At 45.8% G+C, this 13,752-nt stretch overlaps 1 protein-coding gene across 1 annotated transcript in view; it reads left to right on the top strand.

The window, feature by feature from the left end:
* Positions 1–10,686: 10,686 nt before the first annotated feature.
* cacna1ha (calcium channel, voltage-dependent, T type, alpha 1H subunit a) overlaps positions 10,687–13,752 on the top strand; it is an 82,257-nt gene continuing 79,191 nt past the window's right edge. The window contains exons 1-2 of the mRNA XM_053444225.1: positions 10,687–11,037; positions 12,245–12,690. Of these exons, the coding sequence (XP_053300200.1) occupies positions 12,269–12,690 (422 nt within the window). The 5' untranslated portion in view covers positions 10,687–11,037; positions 12,245–12,268. The remainder of the gene's footprint in view (positions 11,038–12,244; positions 12,691–13,752) is intronic.

Here is a 13,752-nt window from a genome sequence, read left to right on the forward strand (position 1 = left end):
CAAAGATCCAGTGACCCAGCACTGTCAAGTTACAACCTCTGTAGGCCATGGCTAAGTGTGTGAGTGAGAGTGTGAGATCAGTATCAGCAGGTTGTTCTCCTGTGAGTGCTGTATTCAGATTAGGTCACACCACTAGAGAGTAATCCCTCTTTGATGAACATATGTTTTAATCCCACGGCCGTGCAGAAATCCACATGTCACATGCTGTAGCACCCAAAAGGAACAAGAGGGACAGAGGCTTTCTTGAGGAAAGACGGAAGTGAGACCGAAATGGAAACGAGCCTGAGGAGCCAAAGAGAGAGAGAGAAACGGGGGATTAACCACGAGAAGCTGCCAGGACATGGACTTTTTGGCCTCACACATAGACACACACACACACACACACACACACACACACACACACACACATGCTAAGGCACACACACACACCAACCTGGAGATGGATTAGTGAGTGGGGTCGTTTCGAAGCAGAGCGGATGAAATGGTGACTCACTGTGTCTGGTCAGAGAGATGTAGAGGGCTGTGTGTGTGTGTGTGTGTGTGTGTGTGCACGTGTGTTTGTGTGAGTGTGTGTGTGCGTGTGCGTGTGTGTCACAGTCTCATTAGTGAAAGCAGTCAAGCCAGGTCCGCTGAGATGATGCTGCCACAGACCTCGTTAGGAATCCAAGCCTCTATCTTCACCCTCGGAGTACACAAACTCACGTGCACATATAGCTCTTCAACCAAACACACACTAGATCTCATCATTCCGTCCTTTCTGTAACACACACACACACACACGCACACAAACACACACACACACAGGCCACACACAAATGCTGTTGGTTGAAACAAAGGACAGGATTATATACGCAGATCTAATAAAACATATGACTTTTAGGTCCTAAGACGTGATTCTGTCACTCCTTTTATCTCTCTCTCTCTATATATATATATGTATGTATGTGTGTGTGTATGTGTGTGTGTGTGTGTGTGTGTGTGTGCGTGTGTGTGTATTACAGAAAGGGGGAAATGATGAAACTAAGTAGAAAGTCTATGAGGCAGTGAAGTAACAGAGGCAGAAATATATCGGCTTCCAACTGAACTTTCCATATCGATCTTTGATTATTGTTTTTTCTTCTTCTTTTGTTTAACCTCCTAAGTTTAAATATATGGTAGTTAACAAAATATACTTGGATTATGAATCGTTGGTCTGACAAAACAAGACATTTGAAGACATCACCTATGACTCTGAAAAACATGGCTCTGATAATTTTTCCTTTTATGAACAAATAATCAATCAGGCAAATAATCAGCAGATTAATGAATAATGAAATCAAGGTTAATTCGTAACCCTGTAATTACAATCTTTAATGTTGTTGATAATAATTGATTACATAAGCCTTTTTCCAGACATGAACAATGCAGCAGCAGTTTTTTTCAAAATTATTTTTAATACCAGAGTAAAATTCTGTGATTCAGTGACATTTTGGCCTCCTGCTATTTGAAAGGGTTGCTCCTCTGTTACCAGTTGTGTTGAGACGTGACCCCTCATCGCTCTGATGACCTGTAGGTTACAGAGTGAGAGGTGGAGAAAACAGACGAGACACCAAACTGAATCATGACGGCTAATTGACAGACGTCAGGGACAGAGCCAGGAGACGTCATGAGTAGATGTTCGATGCCTGGTGAGTGAAACCAGTAGACATCTGTGATCCCCCTCTTTCCTCCTCAGACTGTGGAGCACAGACAGGCAGCAGTCAGTCCTGTGAAGTTTGCTGAGTTCTCTGTAATTCAGGTTGAGGGTGTGATAGCAGTGAGTAACATAAACCAGCTAATTCTTCCTTCTGTGACTAGAGGCAGGAGACAGACGAACACACACATACACACACACACAGACACACACTAACACACACGCTGGCTGGTAGCAGTGACTGGTCCAGATGGCAGGAAAGCAGAGGGTATTAATGGATAATGTGAGGGAGATGGCGGAGGGGGTGGGGCTCTCAGCTGGGGCGAGAGGGTTAAATCTCCCTGATTGGAATGCACAGCTGCACCGGCACTCACACACACACACACACACACACACACACACACACACATACGCAGACGCACACTTGCACACAGCTGAGTATGTGCGGACTGCGCAGAAGTTTTCTGGAAGTGTAGTGAGACTTCACAGAACCCTGTGACTCAGCAGTGGAAGTCTGCTTCGTGTCTGTCTCTCTGTCACTTCCATCACATTCTGTCTTCTCCGGTTCACTGTCTCACTCTTGTCCCAGTTTCATGGCCTCACATCACTTCAGCTCATGATGATCATGCTGCATATATATGGATAGATAGATGGAGAGAGAGAGAGAGAGAGAGAGAGAGAGAGAGAGAGAGAGAGAGAGAGAGAGAGAGAGAGATATACACTCACCACCAGCCCCACCCAGGACCCTAAGTGGTGTAGATAATGATTGGATGTACTCTAGCACTGTAGCGGCTCATTAACACTCAGCATTAGATGAGGATACAGAAGCAGACATGGCCTGGTCTGTACTCTGAGCTCATTTTACAGGTTCATATTTGTTTGTGTCTTCTCTAACATTACAGACAGGGCAAGAACTGACCAAGCGGAGCGAACCACTGGGAATCTTCGGGGTGGGGGGGATGGGGGTAGTGCAGCATAGCTAATATCTCAAGGGAGATGATCAGAGGAAGAAATTTCATTGTGTGATGAGAAACTTTGCAAGATGGTACGTTGGACGACCCCCATTGTCGACTCTGCGCTGCCCTTGATTGGATATATTGACAACCAAACCAATGCAGATGTATGTCGGCAGTGGACGGTTCCATCATCTGAAATGGACGCATCACTCTAAAGGCAGCATGAATGAGCCTAAACCATCAGACCTGTCCCATCAAGCTGATTTCTAACTAGTCCTTGAGTTTGGTGCATTTGGTTCTTCAGCCTGGAAATCGTTTCTTCGCTCTTTTCATTTTCATGTCTCCAATGTCCTACTTTTCACTTGCATCCGCTCACATTGCATCTGTGTAGAAGGGTCTAAGTTATGCACGATGTCCAATGTCCTCATGCTTCATAGGTCAAGGGTCACATGGCACCTGCATCCAAGGAGAGTCAGCCATGCTTCAGTCAGCCTATACCTGCTAAAAGCTGTTGTGTGATAATCAACCCTGTCCCCGGCCCTCGTGGCCCCACAGCCAGCCCTGCTCACCACTCTCCACTCAGCCACCTCGAACCCTTATCTCAACACACAGCGTCTCATTCACCGTCTCACTTTGTGTGTGTCTCTCTGCAGGAGCCCACGATGTGACAGTGTGGTCTCATCTGACAGCTGTTTCAGATACGCTCACTGGAGCGGAAGCGTCGAGCAGAAACACGGCAATTAGTTGTGTAGACGGTTGTTTTAGAGGAAGACAGAAGAAGTGAAGGACAGTGAAGCCACCTGGTGAAGACGGTTTCCCTGTTTTATTTACCGCCTACGTCCCTGAGAGGAGACACGCTGCTCATTAACCTGAGGTGAACACCACGTCTCCACCTGCAGCTCAGTGCGATAACACTAAACTGTAAAGAGTTTAACGTTGAGAGGTTCTGATTACATTTTGTTTGTGGTGTTATGTGATATTTTAAAACGGAAACTAGCTTGTGATCGGTCGAGTGTGTTTTATCAGCGTGACCTCACTACTGAGGCTTCAGCCCCTGATCGACTCCAAATGAGCAACGTGGCAACGTTCATGTCCCTGATATTTTGGCTTCATGTGTTGATAGTGGGAGGAAGTGGAGACGCGTCGTACCAGTTGATGAAAACACCCGAATGGATCCAAGTTGTTGACTTTGATGTTGTTATTTTGCACATTCAAGCCGTTTTGATGAGTGTGTGTGTGTTTGGGAAGGGACAGATGTGAGGAGAACATGCAGCAACGTGTTTTTCACTGACGTTTTATACACAGCATGAGGAGGGCGACTGTTCTGGGTGTGACTCTCTCTCTCTCTCTCTCTCTCTCTCTCTGCATCTATCTCTCCCTCTCTCTCTTTTCGTTTGTATACCTCTATTCATCTCCATCTATTCTTTCTCCATCAGCCTCTCTGTGCCCCTCAGAACTGGTTTGAAGTCGACCAGTGGGGGTGCATGTGGGTGAGAGCGCCCTGCCTACTGCAGGTCTTTGTACTGGAAATTGAGTTTTATATTTTTTCAAGAAGACAGCAGGTAGTGACTAGCTGTGTGTGTGTGTGTGTGTGTGTGTGTGTGTGTGTGTGTGTGAGTGTGTGTGTGTGTTTGCGCGTATGTGCGTGTGTGTGTGTTTTCAGTAGATGAAAGCAGACAGGCTGCAGACACAACAGAATAACACTGCAGAAATCACAGCAATGCAGGAATCAGAATCTACAGGAACATTCCTACGTGAGTCTTCACTGTTCAAACACCCAGATAAGACAAACAGATACGATTATGTTCAGTTTAATAGTCCAGAGAACAACCTAATATGCTTATTGATGGGGAAAGTTACATTTAGCCTGGTGGTATTGCACAGAGAGGAAACTAATCTGTATTTAATTTGGGATTTATGTGACACCGACAATTGAGATACACTTCATTTGCAGCCATTGTGCCAGTTTAAGCTTCGAAATATAGATTTAAAAACAAAAAAGGATTAGAAATGTTTGAAGAAGACGAACAATACGGCTAAAATAGCTTGTGAGCATATATTTGGTGTGAGTGTGTGTTTGTGTGTGTAGATAAATCCCTTCACATCTCATTCATGGTTCTTATACTTATATTGTGTATTGTTTTCAGTCACTGTCTCAGTAGCTTCTGTCTGAGCTGCAAAAGAAACACATTTTGGTCAAATTCCATAATCACATTCATGTCTTTTCTGTATATTTCAGTCTTTAGAGAATCAGAGCCTGATTTCCACTGGTGTATGGTACAAACTTTAAGGTTCAATTCCCACACAGCCACTGATTATCTCTGTGATACACACCCAGGATCCCCTCTGGATTCAAACCCTCCAGGACGTCCCCCTTTCAGACATTTCTTTTATAGAGGCGCCCCCACTGCTGATCCACATTTCATTTCAAATGTCAAGTGCTGCTCTAAACCCACAGCGCAGCGGCAGGACCACGAGCACCTCCGCTGGGTGAAGCTGCTGCGTTGTTCAGAGGCAAAGTGACTCAGCTGTCATCCATTTGCACGTTAACCTTCTACAGTAGCCATTCATTCTCTATACCACTAAAATATTTAGTGTTCAGGGGGCAGAGTATGACAGCTGCATGACGATTGCATAAACACACCCACACACTGCTAATGTTAGCTCGACAAAACTACAGTTAACTTTCCTATGACTTGCTTCTTAGTAGTTTGTGCCCAGAGTGAATCCGTCCTGTGGGTTTCATTCCGTGCTGGAGGGAACTCCGCTGCCTCGTCACAACAGTCGGCTGGTTGCTGAAGTTTCCCTCTGCTGCAGCTGACTGGCTGATACTGAGCGCTGTGGCTTCTTGGCAGGCAGTCGTTTATTTAATTATTTGTCTTTGAAAAAATCTCCGAAGTAGAGAGACAAATTCAGTTTTAATGTTGAATGAGGCTCAGTTTCACTCCAGCGACACAGACGCCAAACAACCTGCAGAACTTCCGTCTGATCACGTGCACGACTCTGCTTCCTGAACCTTTTGACGATACTTTGAAGGGTGCATATGATTTATTGTTACTAAAAGCCTACTTTGGAATTCTACACCACCGTACCAAGCACTTTATTGATATAATTTTTCATGGGGCGACGACGAATGATCGATGGTTACATCCAAATTCCAAAGTAAGAAGTTCAGTCTATTTTCACCCCTGTCATTAATAATTAAATGACTAGCCTTTGACAAGCACTACCACCTAAACCTGCTCAAGTCAATGCATGTGGATTGTACACACACACACACACACACACACACACACACACACACACACACACACACACACACACAGGTGTCCTTCACATGTCCACATAAATGACTGGGCTGTGTGGCTGAGTTGACTCAAGCATGAGATTTTCTTCTAAAGCTGTCTGATAACGCAATGTGTGTGTGTGTCTGTGTGTGTGTGTGATAGAGAGAGATTATGTAACAGTTCCCTCTGTTCTTGTTGTATTCATGAACACACTGATATGTTTGTCTTCTTCCTATTTAGAATGATAACTTGGGGCCTGCAGCTTGAAAGAGGGATGAAACGCATTGCACCTTTATTTCTTGCGTAACGCTTCAGAGCTAGATTTCAATAATACATCACCAATATGCATCTTTCAGTGGCTTTGTGCGACACACTGGTGATGACACACGCTCATGCCTGCACATGTACGGTACAGAAGACCCCGTGCTGCTGCTGGGGGAAGCCCTCTGAAGGAAGAAGAAGGTGAGGTGTCCTCCCACCCACACAATAACGTCAGCAGCTCTAATAAGATGACTCCGGTCCCCAGGGTGGAGGTGATGCGGGGGAGGACTGGATGAGGAGAAGACGGAGAGATGCGGAGGTTTAACTAAGATAGATGAGAGAGGATCGGGTGAGATAGAAAAACCAGATGATGCTCAAATCTTTAGAAACTATTCCTGTGCACTACTGTACAGAGAGACATCTTTTGTGTGATTGTCGTCAGTCTAACAGTGCAGCCAGGAGGAACCCATCTTGTTTTTAAACATACTGCATTTGTGCTCTGGCTACTCACACTCATGTTGTTATGATACCCAGACCAAACATGATATCCCTTATATCATAATTCACATAGTGTCTTATACATGAGGAAAATGCATTTATCATTTCATGCATCAGGAAAAGACGGTAGAATTACATCTGGGTCTGATCGGATGTCTCATTTTTCAGATTAGTGTGAATTACTCTGTGTGTGTGTATCTGTGTGTGTGTGTGTGTGTGTGTGTGTATATCTTCGGCGTGTGTGTGCGATGGCTTTCCTTTCTCCTCTACTGTTCTTCAGAAATCCCACTTAGTAGGATCGAGCGAGGGTCGCTGATGAGACGGAGGAGATGAGAAAAGCAGGAAGAAAAAAGGCTGGATGATGAAAGCGTGGGAGTCAGAGCGGAGGGTGTGACTGGGGGGGGGGGGGGGGGGGTGATGGGATGGGGGGATGGGGGAAGTGGGAAGTGGTCGGGACAGACAGGGAGTGGAAGGCAAAGAGCGCAGGCTGACGGATGAGTATTGATTATCTGTGGGAAGCACTGGCATTTGTATTGGTTTAGACTGGTGGCGATATGTACTGTACACATGAATTAAACACAGGGTGGGAAGAGAGATGTTTTCCTTCCTTTAGATGTAACGCATGCTTTTCTGAGGCAGCGTGTGCACGAGGGTCGGAGGAGAAGATCACCTAGTGAGAGGAGCCTCGAGCAGATTCAAATCAGAACTTTGTCAATGCAGCAGCTAGTGGAGGTGAAACTGGAGCCAACATTTAAAAAAACCTTATGGGAGCCGGTTTGGGGCCAAGCCCATGGTAATGAGAATATGAGCTGAGACTCTGTGCATGACGGAGAGACAGGTGTGTGTGGGGTGTGTGCTGACTGGAGCTCGGCCTGACACCGCACTGCATGCTTTAGCTCACAGCTGAGAGGGGAGACACACACACACACACACACACACACACAGACACACACACTTACACACAGACACACACACACACAGACACACACAGCTGATACATTCCTCATGTTCAGACTAGCAAGTCTTCACAATGGATGTCACTTTACCACTGACACATAGCAGGAAAGCGTGATACAGTAAGAATTGGGGGATTTTGTATAACCCTGTTATGTGTGAATCAATAAATCCACTATCCTCCTTTAAAACAATATTAAACACAGTTAAAATTCACTATTTTTTTTTACATTAAAGCCACGAGTGTCTCCGTCGTCCTCCTCGGTCTTCCTGCTTCAAACGACTCCTTAATTGGCTCGCAGGCTGCCAGAGGTCTTGAAGGAGAAGCTAAAAACTTTTAGCAAATGATTATTTTGATCGGCGCAGTCGAGTGTGATGAAGTTGGCAAGCGGCTCCTCGTTTGTGTGCCCAGCATTTATCCAGATCCTGCCAGTGGGGCTGATGTTTGAGAGGGATCTGTGGAGTGCACAGGTTATGGCCGTTCAATAAAAAGACTGAATTACCGGCTGTGTGATTACAACAAATCTCACTGCATCGTAATTACTCCGATTCCAAGAGTCCAGCAGCCAGAGGGTTGGCTGCTACTTCTTTTAAAATGTTTTCTTACCCAGCTGAGTCCATCCTCTTAAGATCCTGTGTAAATGAAACAAATTAAGTTTATGCATTTCAGAGAAGGGACTATGGATTTGTGGCTTATCACCGTGCACCCATTGCTGCACGGGCCTAACTGCTGCATCTGTGTGTCCGGAACTTTCTGAATATTTCTTTACTCAAGTCAGCTTTACAAACATTGGAGGGTGTAGATTGTAGGTCTCATATCCCTTTGTACAGTAGATTACATATGGTTGATGGGAGATTGTGAGCTGGTCTGCTAGTTACTAGAGATAACCACCGATGAGCACAATCATCAAAAATATGCCAGTAGATTCCCTGAGCATTGATCAAGATTAAGGTACAATGCAAATTATTTGGATAATTTTGTAACTTTGGGTGAATCAACAAGTCAAACTTTATTTGTTAAGCACCTTTCATTACTTTCACCTTCCACAAGTTCAGACATCTCTCAAGATATTGAGTCGTGTGAGAAAGCAAATGTCCGGGTCAGTTGCTCCGGATGTTTTGATCGAGCCATTGGTTCTGTTCACATCTCTACAATCTCTGAAACATGGCGGACAAGAAACTGCAAGAATACAAATAATATGGGACGAAGAACAGGTTTCTGTGGTTCCTGTGGTTTCATAGTTCCGAATCAGCTGATGCATGTTTTGAAAATGTTGGGGTAGATCAGATAATAGAGCAACGCAGAAACGTGATGTTTTTCAGGTGATAAAAAGCAGATTTCAAGAAGATCTGCTCGTCTTCCTCGTCCTCCAGCAAACAAAAGCAGGACTGGTAGGTCAGAGCAGTTCTATTGGTTTTGATGTGAGTCATCCACTAACACACTGATAACTTTTCAGTCTTTGTCGCCCTTGAACATGTCCCGCAAACTCTTTTTTTTATTAATCTGTGACCGAGGTTTGACTGGTCAGATTTCCATCCAATCAGCTGTCAGATCTAAACCAACTCAGAGGGATTTGAACCCGGAGCGAAGCTTTGAATCTCTTTCATTCTCTGGTTCCTGTTGTCAATTACTGTCACGTTTCTGCCAGGCCCTTCCTGTTGATGTCAGCGGGAGTCCACCAGCGTGGGCCCTCGAGCTGAGCCGCTCACGATCCACCTTTACAGCAGCCTCACCCCGGTGTGAACCTCTGTGTCTGTCAGTCCGTCTCCCCCTGAGTCTTTATCACACTAAAATGCTCTTCATTAAATATATAGGATGTATTAGTGATGGATCTTGGAAGCAGCACCGGAGTTTAAAATTGATTGTCAAATCAAACTGCCTGTAAAGATGTTGAAGAGGCAGTTGGGTGATTGAAAACAGGCCGTGGAGCATGAAGTATATACTGAGCCGAATGTGAGAGATAACGTTGATTATGAATTGATGCATAAACAAGCAATTTAAAGAAAGGCCCATTTTTCAATCTCCCATTATCAAGGCTTTATTTCCATGTTCACTGTGACATGAAGGAGAAAGATAAAAAACCCATTTAGCCAGTGCCGGGTGTGATTGACTTGATCATATATGTTTATGAGCTCACGCAAACACTTAAGATTCGATGGTGGCAGATGTCTTTTAGCAGTTAACGGTTTTCAATAGAATCATGTGTCACAGTTCACCGCTCCGCTCGTCTCCTGACGTGTTCAGAGACCAACTGGTTTCTGAAAAGCAATTATGGATCCAGACCAGAAACCATTTTTCAACTGGCTCCTCATGCTCTGTGTCCGTGAGAGGATCGGTTACTCACACTGGTTCTGGTACGTAAACCAGTCAAACCAGAACCAGGTCTGTTGAATACCAGACCTTGTGATAATCCGTTTCGCTTTTAATGTGGAAAAAAGTATTTTGTGGCCAAAGGAGGTCACGTGTTCTGCAGTTTTAACTTCGGTCACTGGTCTAAATCACATAATCGTGTACATCTTATAATGAAAACCCAACAAGTTTACTATCTATATGATATTTAAATGAATGTAAGAGATGCAGACACCTTTGATCTCCCCTGAGCATCTCTCTAATACCTTGTGTTTCTATAGCTACAGATTATAACAGTGATAAAAAATGAAATAATGTCAATAATCCCACATTCAAGGTGTAATGCCTTTATAATAACAATGATTCTAACAATCCTAAATTCATGTGCTGACTGTCGAACTGCACAAACTGATATATTTTTCATAGCGTTTCCATTATCTGCCTCTGCCTGCATGGTGATGCATGAAACACTGCGGTGCGTGCGCGCCCAACTTGGCTCTCCCGTGCCTGTTTGTTGAGCGCGTGTGTGTGTGCGCGTGTGCGTGTGGGTCCCGCTGTGCGCTACGTCTCCATAGCCAGGCATCACGTCACGTGTCAGGGCTCCCGGGTCCTGGGCCAAGTTTTTTTTTCTCCTCCTCCTCCTCCTTCCCTCCTCCTCCCGAGTCAGATCATCCACGGAGCTCCGGCACAGCCACACGGCCCCGACCCTCCCGTGCGCATCTCCGCTCCACGCTGCGTAAAAACCAACACCTCGGCGAAGATGGACGGATGGATGGACGCACGGCCGCGGAGGGACTGATGTTCCCGTTCGATCCGACGCGAGCTGCATTCTCTGAACACTTTTATGTTGTATTTTCAAAGGATTATTAGGTTTGATCTGTGGCAAAAAGGCGAAAGAAGTGAGGAGGTTTTTTTTTTTTTTTTGGTTGGTGTGTGTGTGTGTGCGCGCGTCGAGGAGAGAAAGGGAAGCTCCGGGTTGCTGAGGAAGGCTGGTGCGCGACAGAAACACGGAAAGTCACGGATCATGCTTATGGGAACTTCCGATTCCGTCTCGATAAGGTATTTGTCACGAGAAAAAAGTTGCTCCACAATGTCTGACAGGTTTTTAGCTTCTGTGTGTTCACTTTTAAAACAAGGAGAAACGCAGGTGATGGGCTCTCCACTCCCTCCGGCGCTTTTCAGTTCCTTTGTCACGCTTTGGAAATGCATGAGCGAGGACTTTCCAACATTATTCCGATCAGAGCAGGGTTCATGTTTTTCATCTGATCCTTGAGGAGCGCGCAGAACTGCCTCCAACCTCAGATGCGCTTTTATCTTCCAACCGACCACAAAGCCCATTTTACCCTAAAAAAGCCCATAACAGAGACAAGTGGATTATCATAACTAATGTAAAATGTATGTATTTCTTCTCATAATCATATTAATAATGATAATAATTGGGATTATTGTGCCATGTATTGTGTTCTTCTTCTTCTTCTCTTTTGCGCATTCCCTGCCCACAAATGCGTGGTGTGGGCTAAAGAAGCTCCAGTAGAGCAGATCCATCTGTTCCATCACATAGCAACAGGAAGACAGAGGGACACACAGTGATAAAACACTCACCATTCCCACCATGTCACTATATGATTGTGCAGCGCTCCTCTGGGTTATTGTCATCTCGGTTTACTCGATTCATTTTGTGTCTTTGGTGTAAAAAAGCAAATAATTGTGCGTCTGTGGAGCCGAGTAGCGAACGCACTGTAAAACTGATGATGTGTTCACACAATATCTCTCTGATGCTCCACAGGGACTCAGTGTTGTGCACGGTCATTTTCTTTTCTATCAGAGGCAGAGGGCCGATTTGTTCTTTTTCTTTTAAGTGGAGAGAGAGAAACAAAAAGGGGGAGGGGGGGGGGGCAGACAATGTTTAGAAGTGACAAGGAGCTTTGTGAAATACATGCTCGTGAAAATCGCCTCGAGCGCTGCCAGGTTAGTAAGCAAATATTGGAAAATCTGTGTGGGGATTGATTGCAAGCAAGTAGTCCCCCCCCCCCCCACCTCCCCCCAGAGGGGACGGGGGGAGGAAACAGCCTGAGTGTTTATTTGGCTTTTCCCAGTGTGACTCGTCTCCAGTGGCTCTTTGCTGAGTTGATCGGCGTCCTCTTCTCTTTCTCTCCCTATTTCTCTGCGTCTCTGCAAATGTTCTTCTCCTCCGTCTCTCATCACACCGCTGTCCGCCTCTCTCTCCCTCTCCCTCTAACCTCCCTCTGTCTGACCTCCCTTTCAGAGTGGCTCTGCCTGATGCTCTATCATGACTGATGGCGAGGGGAGAGCGCGCTTTCAGTACGCCGATTGCCAGGAGGGGCAGGAGGAGGTGCAGGAGGAGGTGAGGCTCTCCATACCGACGCCCTACAGGAGCGATGCCCCGGGTCACGATGATGACCCTGGCGGAGGCAGCGATGAAGAGGAGGAGGAGGAGGAGAAGGAGGAAAATGAGAGGAGAAGGGGGCGTAGGAGCAGCAGCAGTCAGGAGCGTGAGGAGCAAGAACCGGAGCAGGAGGTGGAAGTTGGACCAACACTGGGAGTTCGCATCAGGGCTCCCATCCGCGATCCAGACTGCGTCTCCGAGGAGGAGGAGCAGCAGCCCTACCCGGCCCTGGTGCCCGTGGCCTTCTTCTGCCTAAAGCAAACGACCAGGCCTCGGAACTGGTGTCTTCGTGTCGTCTGTAACCCATATCCTTTCACTTACTGGAAATCTAACCCTGTCTGGTTCCTGTGGTAAGACCAAATGGGCCCCGAGTCCTGTCCATGTGAGTACTGCTTCTCTTATCTGCTGATGGGTGGCACGTGATTCAAGTCCAAACTGTACGTCGAACATGATGATGTCAGCAGCTGATGCTAATGGGTGGGAATGGTTTGAAAGCAATTAAGCAACTCTGCTGGTTTCTAATGGTGGAACTGGACTGACACTGGGGTTACATGTCCTGTGTGGATTCATGAGATCAAGGGGCGTTGCAACAGGTGTCTCTAAAGGAGGCAGGGACGTGGGCTCCTGAGCTGAGAGGGGGGGTCCCAAGAACGTCTGATTACTTTAATCCACGGCAATGAGAACATTGTGAGAACCTCTTTAAATTCTATGATCAGCTTTGTACAAGAAACTCCAATGACGCCCTCTGACAAGGCCCCCTGCCACCAGCCTTCTGCCTAAAGCCTCCAGATTTTAGAGGTTTGTCTGAAGACTAGAAGGATTAAATGTGTGTATGATGGTTTGCACTTAAACTTGAATGATGAGGTTTATTATCATGTGTTTCTTTTTGTGCCCGGAGCCCTGACAGTCCCCAAAGCGTGAGGCTGCTCATACATAGACAAGAGGCCTCGCTCATCTTCAAATGATTAACAGTAGATGATGCTATTGATTTTCTGTCCTGCAGAACCTTGAGGTTTGGATGATTTTAGATTTTAATCTTCGCTACGACCTTGTTCTTTCTTTATGGCTGAGAGTATAATTCACCCAATCCAGTGAGATGGTCAATCGCTTGCTCAAAGGAAACCATGTTGGTGCATTTTGCGTAAAGAAGCTGTTTTAACTTCAGATTTTACCACTCTGGTGTTTTTTGAACCAAAGGACAAAGACCAGCACGTTTTAACTGGCTATGCAGGCCTATAAATTCCTAAATGAATATAGTGGGTTCGCATTTATGCGTCCTTATTATTGTTGAACCAGTCTATTGGGAATTTCCCTGTACTGTATCCTGTTATTTCTTTGCTTACCTCTCTGCATGGATTTGTTTGGCA

Source organism: Pleuronectes platessa, chromosome 16, assembly GCF_947347685.1.
Source record: "Pleuronectes platessa chromosome 16, fPlePla1.1, whole genome shotgun sequence".
Classification (NCBI taxonomy): domain Eukaryota; kingdom Metazoa; phylum Chordata; class Actinopteri; order Pleuronectiformes; family Pleuronectidae; genus Pleuronectes; species Pleuronectes platessa.